General features: G+C 40.2%; 1 protein-coding gene across 1 annotated transcript in view; it reads right to left on the bottom strand.

Annotated features, from left to right (window-relative positions):
• The window catches only part of IGF1R (insulin like growth factor 1 receptor), a 195594-nt gene that overhangs the window by 26067 nt on the left and 145364 nt on the right, over nucleotides 1–24163 (bottom strand). The window contains exons 5-12 of the mRNA XM_019472517.1: nucleotides 20184–20496; nucleotides 17435–17580; nucleotides 15468–15612; nucleotides 8532–8746; nucleotides 6402–6528; nucleotides 4824–5062; nucleotides 4183–4350; nucleotides 3773–3977 (exon numbers count right to left, since the gene is read on the bottom strand). Coding sequence (XP_019328062.1) covers nucleotides 3773–3977; nucleotides 4183–4350; nucleotides 4824–5062; nucleotides 6402–6528; nucleotides 8532–8746; nucleotides 15468–15612; nucleotides 17435–17580; nucleotides 20184–20496 — 1558 coding nt within the window. The remainder of the gene's footprint in view (nucleotides 1–3772; nucleotides 3978–4182; nucleotides 4351–4823; nucleotides 5063–6401; nucleotides 6529–8531; nucleotides 8747–15467; nucleotides 15613–17434; nucleotides 17581–20183; nucleotides 20497–24163) is intronic.

Genomic DNA, 24163 nt, shown 5'->3' with positions numbered 1-24163 from the left:
CCAAACAAAAGCTCTGCAAAGGAACAACTTTCCTATATGAGAAAACACAGCGCTAATATTGTGCGTAGCAAAGAGTTCGCAGAGCAACTTCGCTTTGCCTTACAGGCATCTGTATGAAATTTATGCAGAGTTAAAAACTTGAGAAAGTAGCAGCGTTGCTGTAAATCCTCAAGTCTAAGAAACTGTTGTAGCGGACAGGCCTGACTATCAGTACAAGCGTCAATATGAAAATACTCTTATAAACATTTGGATGGTATTAGCAACCAACACGATTGCTACACGTTACACTCGTCACTTGGTCTTGTGTCAGATCCAAGGCTGTTTTGCACAGGAGGACTAACTACACAGGGCAAGCTGCCTTTTCCAGCTCCTGCTCTCCTAGTCTCCGAAGTTTGCAGGACTGCTCACACCTGGAAAGCAATGCACCAGGGGAGTTAAAGAAGAATGTAAGAAGAGTCACACTACAAAAATAGTTTTGGCTTGAATCCTATCCCACCTGAAATCACTTAGCCAGTGCCCATTTAGCACCTGGGCAGTGCAACAGTTATCAAGGACAAAGGTGAAGTCTAACACATTTCTATCAGAGAGTGAGTTACAAATCAGGCGAATGAGGCCTCCCTCAAACACATAACAGGAAGAAAGATGACTCAATGGGAGAAGTTAATTCGCTGTCAAATATACCGTCTTAGTACATTCAGCCACAAAACAGCATGCTGCAGGGAGAGCCAAAAACAGGCTGACTTGGTTTTGAAATCTTCTGGCAGAGGTTGGATGAAATTTTTTTTTAGGAGTTCACTACAAAATTTTCCAAAATCCTTTCACTATGTCTCAAGTAGTCTTCTTGACACTTTCAGATGCCATGTAAACCACAGCACAGAAATAAACGAAGACAAGGAAAAAACTTCCTATACGAAGAAATTGTTTTAACCTACATACAAGTGAATGTCATAACTTGTCAGTGGGGTATGGAGGAATTTCATAGGAGATGTAAGCACTTGCGCCTCCTCTGCACTGGTATTTATGGAAGTTACTAATGCTATCTACACCTTGCTTAGGATGAATATTCATGTACTGCTTTAATTCAGTGGGAAGGACAAACTTTTGAACCACTAAAAGCACACAGGATGCCCAGCACTGAACTGATGAACATTTGCACAGATTTTGTGATAAAAGCAGTGAAAATAAGAAGTGCATTTTCAATCAGCCACAAAAGCATGTGCCAGTGCAAGAACCCAAAAGGCATGACGACTTTGTCTGTCACTGCTTTTATGGGATGCATGAAGTTTCAACTGTTTGGTGGTAACTGGGGTTAAAAAAAAAAAAAAAGAAAAAGCACAGTCCTATTTGCCTTTGGGGAAAAAGATAAAGAGAAAGCAACACAAAACTTGTTGGTGAAAACTACAGTCGTACCAGGAAGAGAAGACGACCTGCAGGATAACCACAAGGCAAACATGATTAAAACATCAAGAGATTTGACACCACTGCTTTTCTGTCAAGCAGCTTCCTGCTTTCATGAAAGGCACAGATAAAGACAAAAAACAAGCATCCACGGAAATAAGGAAAAGTCTAAAGATAAAAACATGAAAATTCATCTATTCTGTTAAAGGAGAGGAAGGAAGAGAAATGCAAGAGAAAAAAATAGAAAATAACACTATAAAAATTAAATCAAATTGAAATTAAAAGAAGAAAAAAAAATGTGGGTCATTTAACATAAAAGCTAACTGTCTCATACTTCATGGCAATTTTAACGTTACTTCTCAGATACCTTCTACTACAGACAGAGCCCGTCTCATCCTGCTCATTAGAGAACCAAAAAACTTGAAGAATAACTCATTCTCCTGTGGTTTTGAGTGTCTCTTCAAGACTGACCATAGTCCTAATGTTTGAAATCTACCTCACCACTGCAGTAGTATACATGGGGTCATCCAGACGTTGCACACAAGATTAGATCAACAGGCTTTTTAAACAACCTTAAAACCACCCAGTCAAATATTTTCACGCTGTATTACATGCTGCATCTCTTTCATAATATCCTGGAGACAGGTAGAACACTGGAAACAAATACTACTATATTGAGGCTTGCATTAAAACGTTAACTAACTTCTCTCTTGGGGAAAAAAAAAAAAAAAAAAAAAAAAAAAAAAAAAAAAAAAAAAAAAAAAAAGACATCAGCAAGTAATGAGCTGCTTAGATTTGTCCTATGGAGATGTCTCACTAGCTCATAATCTTTAATTTCCCTGACATACAATCTCTAAAGTTGCTTAGTTATGCAGCTATTTCTGAGCGTTGTACCTTATCTGCCCTTGCTGTTACAAAACACACCCTTATGACAGTAAGTTAAGAAAAAAGGGAAACGGTCAAGCTTTCAGGAAATTCTTTCTGAATTGGTCAGTTTATTTGTTACTGTCTGAGTTCAAGGTTCTATGAGTTTCCTTTGGGAGGGGGAATGCAAGAATATTTGGGAGAAGATAAAAAACGCATGTTAAATGACAAAGCTTTGGTGAAATAAAAAAAACCCTTTGTAATAGACTTTCAAGTAGTTTAGACCTGACACATGCCTCTCAAAACCCCTTGCTGTGCTATTTCATCAAGTCCAAAATCAGATCACATTTACAAGGTTTCACATTGCTTAGGAATTACATCCTGGCCAGTCATGGTGGCTGTTACTTCTCTCTACCTCACCTTTGCTGCTGGTTCTCGTCGTCAGTAGGGACACACTGCACAAGTTCAACCACAAATGCTAAACGTGACTCACGCACAGCTCAGATACAACATTTAGCACTTCCAAAGAGAGGCAGTATTTAGTTCCTCGTTTTTTGTACAAAGCTAAGCAGCTCTGCACACATCACAGTCCCAACCCCAAACAAGTCAATCCACACATCCTTGAATAAAGGTCCAAAAATCACAGTGGAGAGTGAAATAAACCAGTTTTAATGAGCAAAGCCACACTTTAGAGTTCTCAAGCGCAGGACTTCACCATTAACGTCACCTGCCAACAGAGACAATGAGAACATGCACAATTGAAATCTGATTACTTAGAGACTGTAACATAACAGCTATACACTGTGTGCTAGGCCCTAGGATCCAATTATCCAAAGAACGAACAGCTTACATGAAGGATGAATTGGAAACTCAAGGATCAAAATCACCAATTAATTCAGTAGTATCTACTCTACATTGCAGCATAAAATCATTACTATTCCACTTAATGCGTAAGCGGTAGTGTTTATCATGGAAGAATGGGCATATTTAATATTTCTCTGCAGCACAGACCCAGGAAACCAATATGCCCTTTGCAATTTGTGCAGTGAGAAAGGAAGACCAGTTTCAATTCTGCGAGGTGACTATGCCCTCAATTTCAAAGGCAAATAAATCTTCAGATTAGGAACACAAGCACTTAAATGGCTATTTAGAGAAAGATCACAACTGAAACCCTGTCTGCCACGTGTTGCTCATCTCTGAAACCCTTATAGACAAAGAGCTCCTCAAGTGACTCTTGACTCTGAAAAGAAACCATCACTAAAGCCCTTGAACAATATAGGTAATAACCCTCACTATTAGATAAAATTGAGAAAGAGAGACAAAAATTAGTGAGTAAAAGAAACTGCAAAGTAAGGCTGCGGATTGTCTTACATAAAAGGAAAGGCAATGTTTATGTGTTTCAGGTGTTATCTACAGATACTTTCATGTCCAGGAAGCCTGAGCTCTAGGAAATGCTAAAAAATAAATTATTAGCCCCACTTGCAAAGAGAAAGTGTCCAAAATCCATTACCTGGGGACAAAGATGGAGTTGTGAAGGAAGTTCTCAAAGACTTTCCGATACTCTGCTTCCTCCTTCTCAGCTTGCTTTTCTGCCTCTGTCTTGGGACAAGCACAACAAGGTCCTTTTTCTCCCCCACAGCCCTCTGGTTTGGTGGGTTCAGTAGCTTCTTCTGTATCAATGGTCCCATCAGCGTACCTTCGAATTGGGACTTTATCTTCAAAGAAAAGAACAGAGGTGGCTTGCTTCTTTTCTCTCCATATTATGAATAAGCAACAATCCATGTCTACCCATTCCCTTCTACTTGCTGTTATTCACAAAAGAGTTGTGAAGCAGGGGACAGACTTTAGCTCTTGTAAATAAAGTGCACTGGCAGGTGAGAGTCACAGGCATTTCAACACAACCATGTTTCGTTTTCCTACCTTTGGAGCAGTAATTGTGTCTGTAAAGGTAACTGTCCTGAGGTTGCTGCTGCCATCGTACAATGTAGTATGAGAGGTTGCCATTGGGAAGAGAGGGAGGATTCCATTTCACAATCAGCTGGGATGAGGAGTTGGATGCTGAAATAACATCCAAGGGAATGGATGGCACTGGAGGGGAAAAAAGAAAAGGAAGGTATTTAAATCTAGAGCATTCTACAACGTATTTCGACGCAAGCTTTCACAGTGAATCCCAATCCATTTCTGTACTGCAAAAACACCCACCATCCTATTTCAAAGAAAAGATTTCGTACTTATGCCCCATTAACAATGGTTATTAAGGGTTCAACTGCAACCACGTGCAGTCCCAATCCACAGTTGTACTTAAATTTACCTTCACCAATCGAACAAAGTCTGAAATCCTAACTCCAAAAAACTCCCATAGTTCCCAATGAAATCAATGTGTGAACGTGAGTTTTAATTCAAATCTTAACGCTGCTTTCATAATTACTGAAACTTTCTAGCATTATGCACATCATCTGCACATAAATTCAATTTCTGTATTAACAACAAAATTTGCATAATAATATAATAAGCATACCTGCAGCATTATCAACCTCTTACCCAAGAGCCCAGGATCTCACCTGCAGCATTGGTTCGTATATATACAATTTCACTTTTTGCTCCATGAATATGATGGTTTTCCATCATTGTGAGAGTAACAGCCTTGACATAAATGGCGTATTGAGTCCAAGGTTTCAATCCCTGCAGTAGAATTCCAGGATTGTTCTCTTTGTTCGGTGGCAGGTCAACATCGACCATGTTCCAGCTATTGGAGCCACACGCATCTTGCCCATCATACTCCGTCACATTTTTGAATGGTCTGAAACATTGAAAGAAAAAAACAGTACAAAATATTTTCTCCTAAAAATTATCATGTATTTATGAGAGTGCCTCACTTCAGTGTTGCTCAATGAAACAAATAAAGCTTACTTGTTTTCCATAGCAGAATAAAACAGAATAAAATTTGTATTTATTTCCAAGCACTACAAAATTCAGAGTTCAGCTTTAGCTGCAGGTCTTACCTTCAGTCACTAGCAATAAGGCAAAGTTCTCCAAGAAAACACTAAATTTCTTTTTATCCAAAACAGACAGTGAAATACTTCAGACATATTTAGACTTTAGCTAAGCATACATGAAACAGAAGCAACTCAAAACAGTTATTGATAGTGGCTGAGCTTTTTACCATAAAGAACCCAAACTTCCATGACTGGCCTTGACCAGTCCAACAGGCTTTTTTTCCCCTTTTATTTCCACCCAATGCAAACACACTTATATAGTCATATAGTTCTACTTTTCATAAGTTGCAACACTGGCACAAGAGCATATAAAGTACTGTTCTTGTTATTAATTACTACAGACTCATCAGCACTAAGTGTATTGCATCATAGTACACCGTCACAATGATACTCTTTTTCAAGCGATGCTGGACATTAACAATTTGTGCTTCTGTGTCTCGCAGTCTTGCTCCGTATGTCATTACCAGCATTCTGAACCTCCCTTTCACACCTCCAAACTGCTTGGAGAGTTATTAGTGTGCTCATTTGTATTTTGACTATTTCAAATCTGAGACACTACAAGGATGTGCAAAGGCAGAGACACCTCCCAAGAAATTCGGATCTCTCCGGTAACTGCCCCACTCCTTCATTATCAAGAGATACTAATGCAGAAAACTACCAAAGCTAGATAACCTAAATAACCCCAAACCCTGAGTAGACAAGTCAGCAAGGTGATAGGGTAAACTCCTGACCTGTGATGCTCTCTAGTCAGTACTATGACTAGAGAAGGAAAAGATCTTGGTAAACATAATGACATGACTTATGGAGAGCTCTAAATTAGACCCCTGAGAACAGCCAAGCCATCCATCTAATTTTTTTTCAAATTTGAAACTTCCTGATGGATTTGGAATCCATTTGTAGGCTTCAATCAAAACAATCCTCTTTTGAAAGGGACCTTGTGCTCCACCAAGAAAAGAATTTGAACAAAAGTGGGACTTGAGGATGAAATATGTAAACTGGATGAGGTACGTAAACTGCATGAAATAGGAACTACCCAAAGGACTTTGCTGACTAACTTTTTCTCACTAGAAAACCAGCAGTCAGAATAGAATTGTCTACTATCCCTTGGAATGTCCCAATTAGTCTCTGACGACATCTACTTACGCTTCTTTGTAGTAAACAGTGAAGCTAATGAGATCTCTATAATCTGGAGGGCGATACCGTTCCCATGTTAATTTAATCCGATTCTTGAGCGTAGTGTTGGAAACAAAACGCAGAATGTGGCTTTCACCTGCAATACAAAAGGACAGGACATGACAAGAGTTAGCATCACATCACCTCTTAGTTTTCACTGTTTCTTAGGTATCAGTTTTAGCTAATTAGCCTTTCCAGTAGTGCCTACGATACCACAGTATACCAACAGCCTTTGTCTCTGTAGAGCTTTGTATTTCATCCTACTACACTTGAGTGCTTAAGGGTAAGCAGTGACCTTGGCAATCATTTTAGAGTATGTGGGAGCTACTTGTTATTATTTTTTCTGAAGCAGATTTTCTTTTAATGCATCATCAGAAAGCTCTCGAAAACTACTTCAGACTCTCCCCGAGCAAGGAATGGAAGTCTTGTTTATTCACAGGACTGGTTTAGAAGCACTAAATTAATCATCCAACTCCAATGCACGTGCAGAGCAGTAACTGGCCTGTGGGTTCTCACTGTCCAGGACAACTTTTGACAACTAGAGTTTGTTTTCCTGGGGAATGGACAACATGGAAAGGACAAAGGAGTTTACATTCCTATTCATGAGAGGCTGGACTAAGAACTCCAAAACTCAGTTCATATACGGCACAACCATTTGATGGCAGCAGCTTCCAGCTACTCTTCTGAACAGAGCTGGATGGAAGCCGGCAGCTTTGAAATGAATGGCTTCCCACTACCAACTCACTGAGCTTTCCAATCCAAACCAAAAAAGCATTTTAAAAAACTTAATTCTTGGATGAAGAAATTGTGTTCTAAATGTCAACTGTGAGTTAGTTTCTAATGTTCCATAGAAGTCTCTGAAAATAAAGGGGTTTTCACCCTCATGTACACTGGCACTATTGGTGCTATCTTTTCAAAGGCAGTTTAGCTTTTGTTGATTCTTTTCCTCTTCTCAGAGTCAGAAAGCTTTCTGTAATGTTTTTCTAAAAAAACAGGCAGCGGCTGGCACTAGCCTCAGTGGTAGTAAGGACTGGCTGTGTGTCTGTAACTCCTCCAGGACTGCAAGCCTTTGCTCTATTGAACGTGCAAAGAATGGAGTGTACTTACAACAAGAATCTATGCCATCTGCATTTATGCATCATGCCTAACAAGACATTCAGCAGAGTACGTGTCCTAGCTTTGTAAACACCATCCAGAACAGGGGGACTTGACTTATACACAAGATCTATTTTAAATTTACTCAGCTCCAAGAACACCACAAATAGACCAAACAAAAACGCATTGTCAGTTCTAAGAGTTTGAGGTCAAATTTGTAAGCATTCTGTCGTCTTAATTCCTAGATGAGAGATTGCCTTTAAATGTGTTGGTTACACCTGGAGACCTGATGTGAAGACCACCGAAGCCAAAAGAGGACTTTCCAATAACTTTGACCACTGCAGAATCCAAACTTAAATGCAGAGACACTGAAGTTTAGGAATACTGTAGAACACTAAAAAGTGTTCTCAATTGAAAAGCAAGTAATTTGAAAATAAAGCACAGAAAATTGAGTTTACAACAAGCACTTCTAGCAACAAGGTACAATATTCAGCAGGAGCTGAAAAGAAGCTTGAACATAACAGAAACAGTTTGTTTTGGCGTCTGTGGAATTGTTATTCAGCAGCCTCCTTAGTATCAAGAAAGAGTAGATACCCGAGAGAAGAAAATACCTATAATGATGTACACTTGCAAAGGAAACAGAGAAACTGCTCCTCGTTGGATGTACCAAAACACTAGATTTTATTTCCCATTTCCCAGGTATGTTCCTATTGTTATACGATGCTACTGTCACAAAAAAGGGTATTTGGAAAGCAGTCGTCTTCGTCATGGTTTTTACAGATGAGAAAGTGACTATGTAACCACATAATTTTCCATGCATGCGAACATACTTTCACGGCTACATTTTAAAAATTGAACAAGTAGAATGAATGAAAGCCTACTGTAATTTCTAAACTCTAAATATTGTAATGGTCAGCAACGTGGCAGTGTGTTGGTTTGGTTTTTTTGGTGACACCCTCCTATGCGGTTTGCCTCAAGATTTTTTTTGTTTGTTTGTTTACTTACAAGAGGCTCTCTCCCCATTGTTCCTTGGATTTATATCTCCTTTGCTCTGTCGTCCCTTGGTTCCTGAAACTTCCTCCATACGGTAAATTTCAGAAACACAGAGTTTAGGATTAAATGCAAAGTACATTTTCCCCTCCTTGATCGTCAAGTTATGATGGTTCCAGTCCCACAGCTGCTGAAGATTGTGGTTGTCAAGCACATAGAAGGAATAATTCCTAGAAAGAAATTTTTGAAGGAAAAATATTAGGTTTCATTCATAGCCAATTCCAACCAAGAATACCTTCATATAAGCAAACTTTAAAATACTGTATTTCCTCTTACTACTTTAAATTGGTGTTCAGCAGAGTAAAGGATTTTCTTCTCTCCCATGGAGCAAGTTTTCCCTGAATGCTCACTTTGGTCAGAGGGCAGGGAAATGACTGTAACACAGGACTCCACAGCTGACACCACACCATGTAGAGCCCGCTCTAACATGTGTTTTAACAATTGTATAGAAGCTGCTATGAGGAATATAAATTTATGTCCTCTGAACAGCAGGTCTCTACACTGGATTTTCCATTTTGTGGCAAATGGGAAGCAATAACCTTACATACCTTACGGGAGGAAAAGCATGGGGCAGTTGTGACAATAAAATACAATAATGACCACAGCTGTCTTGCTTATGTTTACAAAAGCAACTGTAAGAGTTTGCATAGTGAGGTTTCCTTGCCTCTCTGTCTTAGTTTACCTCTTGGCCCAATAAAGATTTCCTACGTTGTGCCAAGTACACTTGCGCCTATACATCAGAACCTGACAGTAAACAGTTGCACTGACTGCACAGCACAGGATCCACACTTCAAAGTACAGAACTAACAACACAGGCAGCAGCATGTGCTGAGCCCATTCCCTAAGCACAGCAGTGGAATAACATGAACATCCTTTATTTCCACAGATACTAAATGCAAAATTGTGTGTGTAAATCCTATTATATATTAAGATGATATTCCTGGTACCACTCGATTGTACTGAATTTACTGAATTGTAAAAAAAAAAAAAAAAAAAAAAAAAAAAAAAAAAAAAAAAAAAAAAAAAAAAAAAAAAAAAAAAAAAAAAAAAAAAAAAAAAAAAAAAAAAAAAAAAAAAAAAAAAAAAAAAAAAAAAAAAAAAAAAAAAAAAAAAAAAAAAAAAAAAAAAAAAAAAAAAAAAAAAAAAAAAAAAAAAAAAAAAAAAAAAAAAAAAAAAAAAAAAAAAAAAAAAAAAAAAAAAAAAAAAAAAAAAAAAAAAAAAAAAAAAAAAAAAAAAAAAAAAAAAAAAAACCAACCCAAAACAACAGGTGCAGCAAAAGCAAGATTATAGCCTCAACATCAGCAGCAAGACAACACCTGCAAAGACACTTGCATTTTGGGATGGTGCAAGAATGGAGACAGGAAAGCACAATTGGGAAATGAGTTAAAGATCTGTGTAGCTGATGAACCTAAATCAAACCAACCCATCATGGCAGGATTTATTATACTCTTCTGTGGAAAGTCCCACCAACGTTAACTACATCAACATAAAATCCATTATTAACACAATGAAGCCTTGCAACTTCTGCAAGCCATTTTGCATTGGTCAGCCCACATCAACATAGTTAAACTAGCCTTTCTATGCATCCTTTTAACTACAGTCAGCATTTCTGCAGGGTAACATGGCAGACAAACCACGGGACTCGTAAGAAGCTGACATACTACTCATTTATGGTTTTCCTTCAACTACTTCATTTAAAAATGTAGCATTAATTCCTCCCTCACCCAACCTGAAGTGAAAACTGTGCATTCTGGTTGCAATCCGTGCAGACCACAGTTGGGGTTTCTTATAACATACCAAAATGCTGAGTCTATCTTCAGAACAATGTGAAAGATAAGTGGTTTCTCCTATTTCCAACTATCCCCTAATTATCCAGGACCTGACTGCTAATGAAGTCTATATACCTGGTACCACTTCAGACAGATGCTGAGAAGAATATGCTCAGTTGACAAGGGAGCACATACATGTTTGTGTTTTAAATGCATCTTGCCAGGAGAGAACAAGGATGCTAAACTGCATGTGGGATTTGACAGACATCATCAAAACCTGTGTTTATTTGAGACACCTATTACTCTGTTACAGATGATTAAAATCCCTGCAGCTCCCTGTGCACTGCTGAAAAGGTGACACTTCACCATAATTAGCCGCGTGAATAAGTGATGGCAACTAAGCTCTTCAGGAAAGACCCAAAAAGCTGGACTCAGATTGAACACAATAAACACAGGTGTGGCTCCACAACTACAGAAATAATCTTAAATATTTAATAACAGCCTAGCCTGTCTCCTGCTCCCAACTGTGGCAATTATGCTTTAGACACTAGAGATAATTCTTGTATTAAAGCAATGTGGCTAGGCTTTCAAGAGTGTGAATAAATGAGGCAAATCGAGCACACACCTGTGCTTTACACAACTGCACAGTGACTGGGCCAGAGTTGGGAGTTACTGTGGCTCATACATTAAAGCCATCTGCACAAGTTTGAGCAGCCATCTGAGGCAAGGCAAACAGGTCCTAAGGGTTCATATATACATTGAAAGTATAAACTAGTGGAAGTTATTCTAGCACCGTTCAAAGCGCCAGGGAAACCACATTTGGAGGGCTATATACAGTCTGTCACAGGAGAGGTGCAGTGCTGCGTGGCTTAAAAGGTGGAGCAGAGGGCAACCAGAGTGCACTTAGGGCTTAGGTTATAAATAAAGTTATAAATAAAGATTATATCAGACTTTAGCTCTAACAGCTGTGGAAAAAATCAGGATGCCAAGGAAGATAGCATGGAAAGAATAAAAGATTCACTATAGGAAAACAAAGCACTGCCAGTCAAACCCTGGAGACAGCAACTAAGGGAATGACTGGAGATTATGGCCTGAAGGACAGGCTAAACCTCTGAACAGGAGGAGGCGGCACATCTGGTCCCACGCTTGCCACAAAAAGCCTCAAGGTAACCTGCATAACCCATGCACACCCACAGGAGAGAATTCCCACAACATGATGTGTATCCCCGACTACAGAGCACCCACAGCCACTTAATTATTGAATGCATACATTAAAAACATGCTTCACACTGTATCTGCATGCAATGCTACATCTGTGCACATTCACCCGTCATAAAGCTATGAGGCAGAACATGAAATCCAAACCAAAAGGAGATGTGGCTGATGAAAACGTTTCAACAAGCTTTCAATCACCCTTTATCCCCCTCCATAGAGTACAGGACACAAAAAGCTCCTGAAAGGGGTAACGACCAGATAAGTACACTGTTAGTAAAAGAGCAATGCATGATCCCTAAAGGCAAGTGACTTGCACCAAAAGGGGAATGAGAACTGGCAGAGGACTGTGAATGAGAGCGGTGGATGAGCTGGCTACAGAAGATGACCAGGCAGCAGAGGTTTATGGCAGACTGACTACCGTGGGACAAGACGAGCAACCCTGCAGGACATACAGAATAGATGTTCATCTCTCAGTGCTACAGTGACGAGAAAGACAGAAAATCCCCCTAGACCAGAGAGCTGGGTCATCAACCAGTAAGAGACAGGAGAAAAGGAAAACCCTTACTGCTTTACATACACAAAACATGCCACATGTTGGCTAGAAACTGTCTATTAACATGGTATATGTTCTACGCCTGTATCACAGTGTGACCCTGATCCCTGATGAGGACCTGACAACAGAGTCAAACATATATAGCACAACGCCACAACAGAGAACAATACGGAAGACAATACTTGAACAAAATGCTCCGTTTGATGGTTTGTCTTTCAATAGGTTCGTTCTTCAGCATTTCTCTACAAGCCTGAGCTTTACCAAATTTCCAAAACATTGCTAATGTTTTAATAATGCTGGTATATTCTTTTGCTTGTGTTTGCCTACCAGCACTTCAAACAGAACCACTGAGGTTATTAACAGAATACCTGTCTCTAATAGATACCTACACACACCTTGCTGATATAAATTGTAAGCAACTTAGGAACAGCTGATTTTGGCCAAGAATTGCATCTCCATATGCAAATTCACGGGTAGGAAACTAGGGGCTTTTATACTAACCCATGGATTTGGAAGTAACGGACCTTACTAAAGTTCAGTGTTTTCTTGTCCAGTTCGAAAAAGTAAACTGATGAGCTGCTTAAACCCCCACACAAACCCAGCCTCACACTTCAGTGTACAAAATCCCCAACTCACTTTTTGAAACTTCACTTACACATGGACAGCTGAGAAACAGTGTCTTTACAGATTCCCCTTAAACAAAAACAAAGCCGAGGAGCATTCCGCCATGGCAGCCTGCCACTGCAGACATGCTCACCACCTGTGTTTACCACCAGCCTGGAGGGCATTATTCATTCCTAAATCACACACAGGGTGACTGCTTTGTTGAAATGCCGTGGCTAGAACAAGCCTTGCTGCTATCGTGCCGACTGTCTGAATTCACCATAATCTGACAATAATGATCCCAGGAAAACAAACCGTAAAGTCTTCAGTGAAAAGCCATACAACAGCTAGAGATCCTGCTCACACCTTCCAACAAGCCTGACAGCTACTGATGCCTCTGCTTCAAAATGATGTAGAAAATGCGGGGCGGCGGGTGTTTTGCTTTTATAGAGACTGTCCCCAGTTTGCTGCAGCAGTTGAAACACAACGTCAGCAGCCGGTCAGTGCCACAACAGGAACTCTTCCTCAGTCACCACCTCCTTGCTTGCTCCTGAAGATGACAAATTGCTCATTTTCCAGGTACCCAACCTGGAGATGCTTTGAGAAGTGCTGCCCACATGCCATCCATCAACATGGCAGCTGCAGTCAATGACAGCAATGAACACACAGCACCCCAGCAGAGGACAGAGGGCCCCAGCAGAGTGAACGCCAGACTAGGAATCAAAATCCTGCAACAGACACCGAGAACCCTCCAGCACATCTCCATTTCAGTTTATTTGCAAAGAGAAATTTTTTTCTTGCCATGGGAGCATGTTCACTACAGGCATGGTGTTCAAAAGAGGCAACGAATACTCTGAAAACAAAGTAAATTCCCTCTGAACTTTTCATTTTCTGTGATAACCACAGCAGGCACCAGCAACTGAATAAGGAAGAAAGAAATACTGAAGTACTGTTTTGATAGTCAGTTCAATAAAAAAAGGGACAGTGTTCCTTACATGACTGACCCCACAATCAACTACCATAATGGATCTTAAGTTAACCTCCCTCTCACCCCCCAAGGCAATGCTGGCATAAACAGCTATTGTTCCAGCAGCCCAGTATTTCCCAGGTTAAGACCCCACTCCCTGTTGTTCACAACTCTGCCAAAGTAATTGTTCAAGCGCAGCCCTTCCTTGCCAGGTGCCTACTTCCATCTAAGTATTTTTGGAAATGTTATTTAGACTGTGGTAATGCCTTAAATTATGCTAGGTGTTTTCCAAGCAAAGAGACTGCCCTGACCCAAAGTATGTAACTGCAGTAATTTCCTCGCATGGGGGAATTTTAGCACAAGTAGCTTTTTACTACAGATCTATTTTACATCCCCCACTCGGCCCTGTTTTCCTCTTCAAAGCTGCACCTATTTACTTCTTTATTTAGCAATCTGATTTAAAAACCTGCCATTTCCCTTCATATCAGCTCTGCTTGCTGACATACAAGGTACCATAAACATAATTACTACTTGAAACACAAAGCTAAACTCATATTTAAAGAGAGCAAGGGAGAGAGGGGAAGAGAAGAAAAGACATATCGATAATTGGAGTATCTGTGAGAGCACACCACATCGTAAGTGGGCTGAATGAGCCTTGTGCTCGGCAAAGTGACAAGCCTCTAGGATTTGCAATTAGAAACAAGCTTTTCCGTAGAGCCAGTGTTCTTACTGAAAAAGACAGCATGCTTTTCAAGTGCAGGATGAAGAGCTGCCCTCTAACTCGCTCTGTCAGATGGTGGAATTTTAAGAATTTAAGGCTGACCAAAGACTAGCCTGAGAGAAAGAGGGAGGTTGTGAAGAATCCCTCATGCTGTAACTTTATCCTGTCCGGGCAGATAAATCAGACACAAGCAACCTTTCCCATGACCCTCCCACCACCTTTTCTTACATGATTTCCCAAAATTCTTCATTTAATAGTTCTGTCATTACTGAGGGAGACTTATTTCTCCCAGAGAACACTGGTTTAAACTTGGGATGGCTACTTGATTCAGGAAGAGAAAGAGCAAGGCAGTTTGCTGAAGGACCATCACCACACCTCAGCACTGCAAGTTCTGTGGAGATAAAAACTTTTGTCTCGACTATCTCTTACCATCATAGGAAAACAGGAGTTATATACAGCAAAAAGCATCACACATTGTGTAATTATAGAAGCAATATAACCCACAGCAAACATTTCAAGGGATCAACTTTACTTTTCCTGACCAGCCTTTTTCCTGCCCGATAGATAATTCATTTAATATTAGCATTTCAAGGAGCTGCAAACAGTTGCAACTTGCAATCTGTTTCATACGAGTTGGGTCACTTCCAGTTGCACTCCCTGGTTAGTAAAGTTCAGGTTTCCTTTCAGCTGACATTCTCCATAAAACTCTGCTAAAAGCCAACAATAAAAAATTGCAAGGAAATCCAATTGTTTCTGAAGACGCTCTTTTCTCAAATAGAGCAAAAAGAACAAAGACACTTTATCATCCCCCTAGAAAAACCTGAAGAGAAAAGCAACAGCAAAGTTACCATAAAAATACTTTTAATACACTCAATTTAATATGCTGATTTGGACAGTAATCCAAATGAGCAATGACTGTGCAATGGTGTTCATTAGGAGAAAGACGCTGCATAGTAGTGGAAGAGAAGATTCTATAAATGGTACGTGAATGTTTATTAGGAGACTTATTCTCTGCTGCTTTCTATTAAAGTGAAATTGCATCTACAAATATCTGCACACTTACCCGTCCACCTGTTCCTCTCCCAGAATATACCGCAGGTTCTTCAAGAAAGACAGGGAGACTAATGCATGGGAATGACGAATCTTCACATACCCTGTTACTGTCTCAATCAGACCCATAAAATTCTCCAGTTCTGAGGCGATGTTATCTACAGTAAGAAAAGAGTAATTTTATTATTGCAGAATTCATAGCTTTAACTGCTATTCTGCTTAATGCAGTATTAGCTCAGTAAAGAAAATGTTTGTATTTGTTGCCTTTGAAAATGAGACACACTGGTATTCCTCCCCCAGTAACAGTTGCCTGTGCGGACAGATGGTTGAAGGGCAAAATAAAGCCACAGAGCAACAGCGGAAAACCAGTCTTGCTTTTCCACACTGCTATACCTGCTTTTTCCATGGACATTGCACTGTGAAGCCAGCACCAAATGTTGAGCCAGCATTCTGGCAGGCATGAAAAGACCCTTGTGTAAATGTACACATCCATGAGACTGGAACTGCTCTTCGGCTACAGGGCAAAGCTCAGACAGAAAGTGCCATTGGAATACAGAGAACAAGACTGAAGATGAAGAGGTGGAGGTATGCTATTGGTCTTCTCTGGGGCACAAAGCATTGCTTTCAGTGATGTAAAAAGCTTTGGCTACAAAACTGAGAACTCTTGATGAAACAGCAAAAGGTAAAACCATAAGGATGTCCTCAGGCCATGGACCACGTTCCATACGGTTCGCTAAAGGTGATTTTCTGTAATAAATTATTAAAATGACCGCAGAGCAAGCTCTACTCTTCAGTACTGCCCCCTTGCTAGGAACTATACTGTCTCTGCATAGGTCTGCAACACCCCATCCTTCGCAAGGCTCAAGCTTTAAAGTCCTTACCTCCAGCAATCCCTAGCCCATGCCCGTTGCCTGGTGTCATTATCCTGTGAAGTTACACTGCAGTTGCGAGGAGAAGTTTTTAAGCACTCAGGATGGGAGAAGCTGCTATGGGGTGTGTTTGCTGCCATAAACAAACCGAAGTCCTAAGAGATGGCTGGAAAGCCCAATTACCAAATACCAATGTTTGGTCCCCCTACCAAATAAGCTGCGAGGAAGCAGATGCTCTTCAGCACTCTAAGATAATACTTAAAAAATAAAAAAAAACACACTTGCCTGGCATAACTGGAAGATCTCCTGTAAGGGAAAACTGTACCTGTAGCAGTGGGACCATGAATGAAATAATCCACATGCTGCTGTTTCTAAACACTGAAGTTTTCATTCAGCAGGAGGAAGGGAATCAAATATATCTCAATCTTTCAACCTTATTCATGAAACCAAAAGGGACCTTCCATAGGGAGATACATTTCCAATAAAAACTAACAGTGATTTTTACTCTGCTTTTAAGAGCTCATCAACTGTCAACACTTCCCTGGCTGATGAATCACTGCTCTGACAAATTTAATCCAGAGCTTGTTCAAGACATGCGACAAAGGTGGCCAGCTCACTAATGATGACCATCCAGAGGCACAGTGCTAGGCTTCATATGAGCTCTCAGCACTCCGGATTCCATGTTTTAGCAAGACACCACACCTTGCCTTAAAATGTGAGGCTATGCAGTCCTACAGTGCCATGCCTTACTTGCAGACAAGTTATTTACCTACACAGATGCAAGGATTTTCGGCTTTTCCACCTTCTTGGGCCTTTATTATTCCTTTGGGACTACTGCTCATCTCACCGCCTAATCCTGGCTCCCTGTCCTGCCAAAAAAGCTAACAAAAAAACCAGCTTTCACTGCCTTATAACTTGGTAGCTGAATACCTATTCCATCCGCATGTTGGAGAATGGGGCTACAGTGGGCCAAATCAAACAGGAGCACTTCTATGGGACTGGAAACCAAACAGTTTGCTGAGTTTTTAATGTTCTTATCATTATGCTGACAGACAAAAGGAAAAATATTAAAAGCAGCCTTATCAGAGGTTCATAAAGAGAGGGCACTTACTTCCACGACGGATGTTAATCAGCAGATTTCCTTTGAGAATTGTGCATCCCTGCAACATTTGTGCTGATGTGACAGAGTCAATGGTCTTCGTTTTCCCGTCCTCACAAATTTTGGGGCAAGGCCCCTCACAAGGACTGCAGAACATGCTGTTAGGAAAGAAAAGGAGACTGAAAATAAGCAATGATACGCAAGTCTGAGTCTACAGACTGCTTTGAGTTAAATTTTGAAAGACATTTCTCTCTAAAGCTTAGACAAATCATTCAAGGTAGAATGAAAGTTACCATACTTTTGCAGAGGGCTGCAGATAACTTAGCACACTTGCCTGCTGGACTCCAGAGAGGCTAGAGCATTGTACCTCCCATTTACAGCAACACGGGAGTGAATGAATGGACCCATACCCACTGTCTGCCAGCTTCTGAAAGGCTTTGTGTTCCTTCCGAAGTCGAAGGCACTTCAGGTAAAACCCAGTGCCCTTGCATTTGTGCATTTACTCTAACTTAATTATACCCAGAAAGACCACCCTTCTCATGTACGCAGACAGCCTCAGAGTGCTGTGAAGTTTCGTGCTAATCCAGGCCCAACCTCCAAAAATAGGCCAGCCAGGAACTGGAGATGGGAAAACATTGTTCAAGTTCTTACAAAGTTGACTGTCTCCATGCCCTTAAACCAACATTTGAAGCTCAGCACTAGGGAATTCCATGCTCCTGGCCGTTTTAACTGGCGAAAGACAACTGTGGGAGCATACAGTCATGAGTGACGTGGAGAAAGCGAGCAGTGAATTAGTCACTATTTCTTATAGCTTAAGAGGTATTAAAAGCAGAAAGTTTAAACAAACACAAGGATGCATCTTGATGCAAGGCAAAACTAATTTGCAACAGGCATTGGGAGAGACAGGTCAGAAGTCTAAGCAGGTTCAAAATGGATTACACAGATGGAAAGAGAACAGGTCCACCAGTGACTATAAAACACCAAGACAGACACAGCCCCAAACTCAGAGAAATCGGATTGCCAGAAGCTGGGAGGAAACACTGAAGCACAGGCTCACTTCTCCTGCTTCTTATACTCACAAGCATTCATAAGCATTTTTTAGTGGCCAAACTCAAGGAACAAGAACTCAGGCCAGCCTAGCCTTTGGCTACAGCAGCTTTTTAAAGGCTCCATGTTATACTGTCTGCATACTCATCTCAAAATTGAACACTTAATGTGCGCACAAAACATGCCCTCTGATCACTCCTCCTAGTACATGTCTTTCCTAATTCAAGGTCATTTTTATTTTTCAATTTATTCTAGCACTTGCCTTCGTATTTCATTATTACTTACTCTACCTTATCACTTTAGAGAGGAAAAATGAAAAACAAAAAAACAAACCCAGCTCCAAAGACAAAGGCTCCTGACGACAACACTGATGAACATGGACTTACTATTTATTCTTTCTAAAAGAAACTGAACCCATTTTCTTCTGAGGCTTAAAGAAACATGTAAATTGATAACAACAGTTTTTCATGCATAAACAATAAAAGAAGCTTCTTAGTAGTAAGCTCCTATTTCAAAATCCTGCACTATAACATGCCACAAACCACTAAAAGCTGCAGACACAAGCAAGAGGCATTCAACTAAATGTACAAAGAATGCTGGAAATGCTTTCCATTTGCAACTATTTGTTAACACCACCTCTGGGGAACAAAACATTTACTAGCCTTGAGTTACAGCTCCCTTCAATCTTTGCAGCAGAGCACAACACTGAGATAAGATAGGATGGCCATGCACTTCAGTGTAAGCCGTTCAAACAGCTGGTACTACAAGCTCAAGTAGATAACAAAAGAAACATTTCTCAGGTAAATATCTGGATTCAAGCAAAGGCAGTGTTAAGTTGCTTACACCCAAGCGTCAACCAGAGACTGCCTTACTATTTGATTGAACGGATGGATGACATGCATGCACAGACACACAACTGGTGCAGGTATCATCACAACCACCTTTCCAAAAAACCCAACATCTTAGAACAGCCTACAAAGACATCTTTTTAGCACAGTACTGAGGCACTATGAATTTTAGCACACTGACTGTCCTTTACTCAACATCTATGACTTCCAAGGGTCAGTAGGCAACTAAGGCTGTTCACTTAAACCACTGGCAAAGTAAGAAAATCATAAGCACGCATCACTCCAACTGTTAGAATTAAATAAGAGGCGAGTGATATTCTTGCAAGAAATTATTCTGTATAAAATCGTCAGCTGCTGCATTATTTTTGTCACCATCTACATGATTGCTCCCTTCTAAAACACCATTGTTATCTTCTGAAAACAGTGAAAAAAGGGAAATAAAATTAAATGCACTAAAGAATACATGTGTCTAAAATGCAAGCACACATAAAGCAAATAATATGCGAAGCAAGATAACTCCTACAGTTTTGTTCTGTGTGATAATGGGCATCGGCCAACCTCCAACCTTGTGTTCCTGCGCTTTCACTTTCATTTTGTTACTGTCTACTTGAAGACCCAGTTCTGCATTGTACTGACCTCCTCAAGTCCTTCAGAAGACTCAGTGGCAACTGACAATGCACAGGACCACATGCAATCAGACCTTTCAATGGTAAATTCATCTAAGCAAGCCTTTACCAGGAAGTCATGCAATTCCCCAATGTATGTTCTACCTAATGTAATTTGCATCACAAGCTGCCACAGAATAGGGGGTGGAAAAACTCGAACATGACAACTCCGACAGGCCTTCCAGAAGCTGCATGCGTTACCTTTGGCTGCCGTTGCGTATGAATCCAGAGGGGCATTCTGCCATGCACTCGTCGTTGTGAATCACAAACCTCTCATATTCGCTTGTTTCGGTGGCAGGGACTTTGGAGCAAAACTCTTTAGTCACGCAGCGCCAGCCCTCGAACTTGTAGGTGTTGGGAGGGCAGGTAGGCATGCAGACTCCTTCGTAGTAGTAATTGCGGCAGGCCACGCAAGCGGTGTTGTTGTCAGGCGCCGTGCAGCTCCCCAAGCATTCGGGATGGCAACACTCATTTTGGTCTGTACAGGCTCGCTTGCCGCATGAGCTGGGGCACACTGCAAGACAGAAAGCAAGGTAGCATGAACAAGAGCTATTAAATAAAGTGAACAGCATTAAATGAAAAACCCCAATCCCTACAACTCTAAGCTTTCATTCCCTGGGCTCTAAAGTATCTCTGCAAAAGAACCAACTCCTGTAAAACTGACAAATTAAATTCTGTTTTTCTCAGTTTTAGTTGCCTGAAAATATCTTTTTCTCAGATCAAATTTATAACATGAGCCAATTAAATAATAAGGAAAACTGCTGAAAGCAAGCTCAACATAAGGATAATGGAAACAGCCAAGTACTGGAACCTATTCCACAGCCCTAGTATTACGGTTAATTTTTTTTTTTTTTTTGGAGTGCTTATTGTGTTTCTAAGCATTTCTTGTCTTTCTTATTTGTACTTCAAATTGGTCTTTTACTGGCAAGAAAACAAGCTTCCTTTAAACAACTTAATTACACTTGTACAATAAAGCACTGCTATACTGTAGCACACATGGTTAGGTTGACCCCAGTGTAGCATCCCAATGTTGCTTCCCAATGTTGCTTATGTATGCAAAATGAGGTTTAATAAAGTACAGATGGTACATATCAACTACTGTGGAATCATGGAGCTACTATTTTCCCCTGAAGAGCATAACAGAATTCTGCCTTATCCCCAAATTCTGGGTTCAGAGAACAAAATATGAAAGGGAGAAAAAAATGGGGTGCAAATTTATGGAGACATTCGTTTTATGTGAAAGCATTTCAGCTTGGAAGACACGAACAAAGAGCAGAATCGTCAGCAGACAAGCTCACCACTGTTACATCAAAAGAAGTGGCAGCATTATATTTATGTAACAACAACATTTTGATTACAGCATTGTATGGCCTTTTAGCCACGCGAGCTGTGTGCCAGAGGCTCTGTAAACAAACACAGATAGGAAATCTGGTTTGCATTAAGCAACTGTTTTCTACTTTCTAACTTAGCTAAAACACAGTACCAATAATAACAGCATAAAACAAAATTTCAGTAGTACAACTACAACAAGATCCAAGCAAAGCACCACAAGACATTTAAACTGAATGATTTGAGCAAAACGCATATAACCAGCAAAGAACGTAATATCCCAAAATGAACACGGAAGCAGCAGAGCCCAGCCTGCAGAGAAAGACAATGTTTTAAGGAACCGTAACAGTTCCACAGAAGTTCTGCATTGCAATTTCTCTTTCAGTTTGCAACTACAGTGTTGTTTTAATGCAGGACTAAACACCCTAAAATCTTGATCCCTTCCCTCCTCCCATAATGAGATCTAGGCTTTCCAGTATGTTTTTACAGTGCTATTGAGCAGAGCACCACAATTATGACACAAGACAATAATTAAAAAAAAAAAAAAGAAAAAGAAGAAAAACTGTTCACAGCTCTGCATCAGGATCTAGACATCCTATGTCAAGTTTTGATTATAAGAAGCCATTTTCTGCCAGCTTTAAGGTAGCGTTCACCTTGAAAAGGACTTGTAAAACTGCCACCAGATAATTTTGCATTTCTTATCAAAATGGTTCTATATTGATCTTGCTTAATTTTATTCAGTTTTTATTTTAAGCCCTAACTGCCAACTTTGCAAGTCTAAGCATCCGGGTACCAAGTTGGGTTCTCCTTATACAATTAAGGCTAAGAAAGGTTTTGTGGAGGAAATTCAACCTGCAGGTACTCCCCAGGTAACCTGACAGCCTTAACAGTATCTCCCCTATATTAGCAGGTAGCTATTAAGTATCATCAGCAGACCTGCTTACAATATCTGACAGTGCTATTACTTGCACATATGTAGCAACGTACACCTAACACAACAAGCTTGCATTAAAGACAGCTTGGATACACTGAATTGAATGCAGCAGGTCTACTGCATGAGAAGGTAGTATTGAGGTTGCCCAAGAGCTCATCTGTCTTCTCTAATCAGAAAAGAAACATTACTCAACCCTGCAACCCTTTCCTTGCACATACTGCTGTTAAAACCCAACAGCACTGCTCCATACCTGTCTACTCATTTTTTTCAGAGTGAAAACAGGCAGAAAAGTAGAAGGGGGGTGGAGGGGGAAGACTATGAGAACAAGGAGGTAGGAGCATGGGGATGGCCAATGCCTGCCCAGGTAGCACAAATATCACATGCAGGCCAAATTAAGAAAATTTTTGCAGAGCCAGCTACTTGTAAGACTATTCAGAGCAGGAATGCAGAGGAAATCACTGCTAAATAATGCATTGCTGAAAGATACCAGATTTTTTTCTTGAAAAGGAGAAAACCATACACACCAAACCCTTACGCAAAAATAAGTATGCAGGTGTATATTCTTTTTTTGACAGTAACCTGCACCAGTGTAAACGAAGTAAAGTCTGCCCAGATGCCACCTTAGTAAGGCACCACAAAATTGCCCCTCACCTTAAGGCATACAGTACTACTTGCATTTGTGACTACTAAGAGATTAAAAAAAAAAAATTAAAAAAATCAGTGTGCCTTGCTAGCAGATGGACTGCTGTTCTGAGTGGGTGCCAGAACTCAGATTTCGTGTAGTAGCTACATTTCCAGTTCAAAGCCCTACTAAGAAAAAACACACACACACTCCCCCCATGCCTCCACAAAGTTAATTACTAGATGTATTAACTATGTGATTTTTTTGTTTTCATCTAGACAATTTGCTAAAAAACAAATGCTGCTACATTACGTATTCAGATAAACATAGTAGAAAAAGATCGAGTTTATTTCATTCTTGGGAAAGACACTTATATTCCCTTAATGCTCCTGCCATTCATGAACAGTCTGCTATATAACTAGGATTCCCTGCATCTCCTGGTAAATCTGCTGACTCTTGTCTACAGAAATATAAATTGAAGCACAGAAGGATATACAAGTTCACATGAAAAAGGCAATCAGTGAAACAGGTTTTCAAAACTATAGTAGTATTTTAATCACAACCATTTTAACAAGAAGTCTTGAAAACTTTTTAAAGATAATTTTTTAAAAGCTCAGCAACCTTGCTTTTCTCTCAGTCCTATTTTTTGCTTGTTCTTGCTAACGTTGGCATAGTTTTCAGCCTGGAGACAATACGGGTATCCTGTTTCTTTCAAGAGGCAGAACAAGAACTTTTGTGTGTATGTAGGATATGTTATGAACAACAAAAATTCTTATCTGCCTTACATGCCAGTTCCCTCAGATATACCCGTTACAAAAATCTTACTAAGCACCATTGGCTGGCCTTACAATCCAGCCCCATCTATCTTCCCCCCCCTGCCCTCCCAGCCCCATCTATCCTCCCCCCTGCCCTCCCAAACTGTGCTATTTGGGCTGCTAGATTTGTACCAAAACATTTAAAATGCAGGTTCCAAAATACTTTTGCCAAAAAAAACCCACCCTGAAATATACTCAGTAACTTGTTGACTTTAGTCCGCAAGAACATGAGAGACAAATACAAGCAAACAGTGGGCTGACATTTGGAGACAGAACTTATTAGCCAGGTACAACAGTGCCTTGGATCATGAAGGCTGATAACCATATACAAAAAAATCCAAACCACCAAACAAATCCTTGCTGATGAGCACAAGGGCAAAAAATGCTTAATTGTCATCACATGGAGCTACCAAGATAACAGAAAATTTCAGAGACCTTGGAGGGCAGCCATGGAAGAAGGAAGTCAAAGCAAGACCTGGAG

The sequence above is a fragment of the Aptenodytes forsteri genome, unplaced genomic scaffold, assembly GCF_000699145.1.
Source record: "Aptenodytes forsteri isolate BGI_AS27 unplaced genomic scaffold, ASM69914v1 Scaffold564, whole genome shotgun sequence".
In the NCBI taxonomy this organism is placed as follows: domain Eukaryota; kingdom Metazoa; phylum Chordata; class Aves; order Sphenisciformes; family Spheniscidae; genus Aptenodytes; species Aptenodytes forsteri.
The sequence above is the reverse complement of the archived record's forward strand: the minus strand, read 5'-3'. Positions and strand labels throughout refer to the sequence as shown.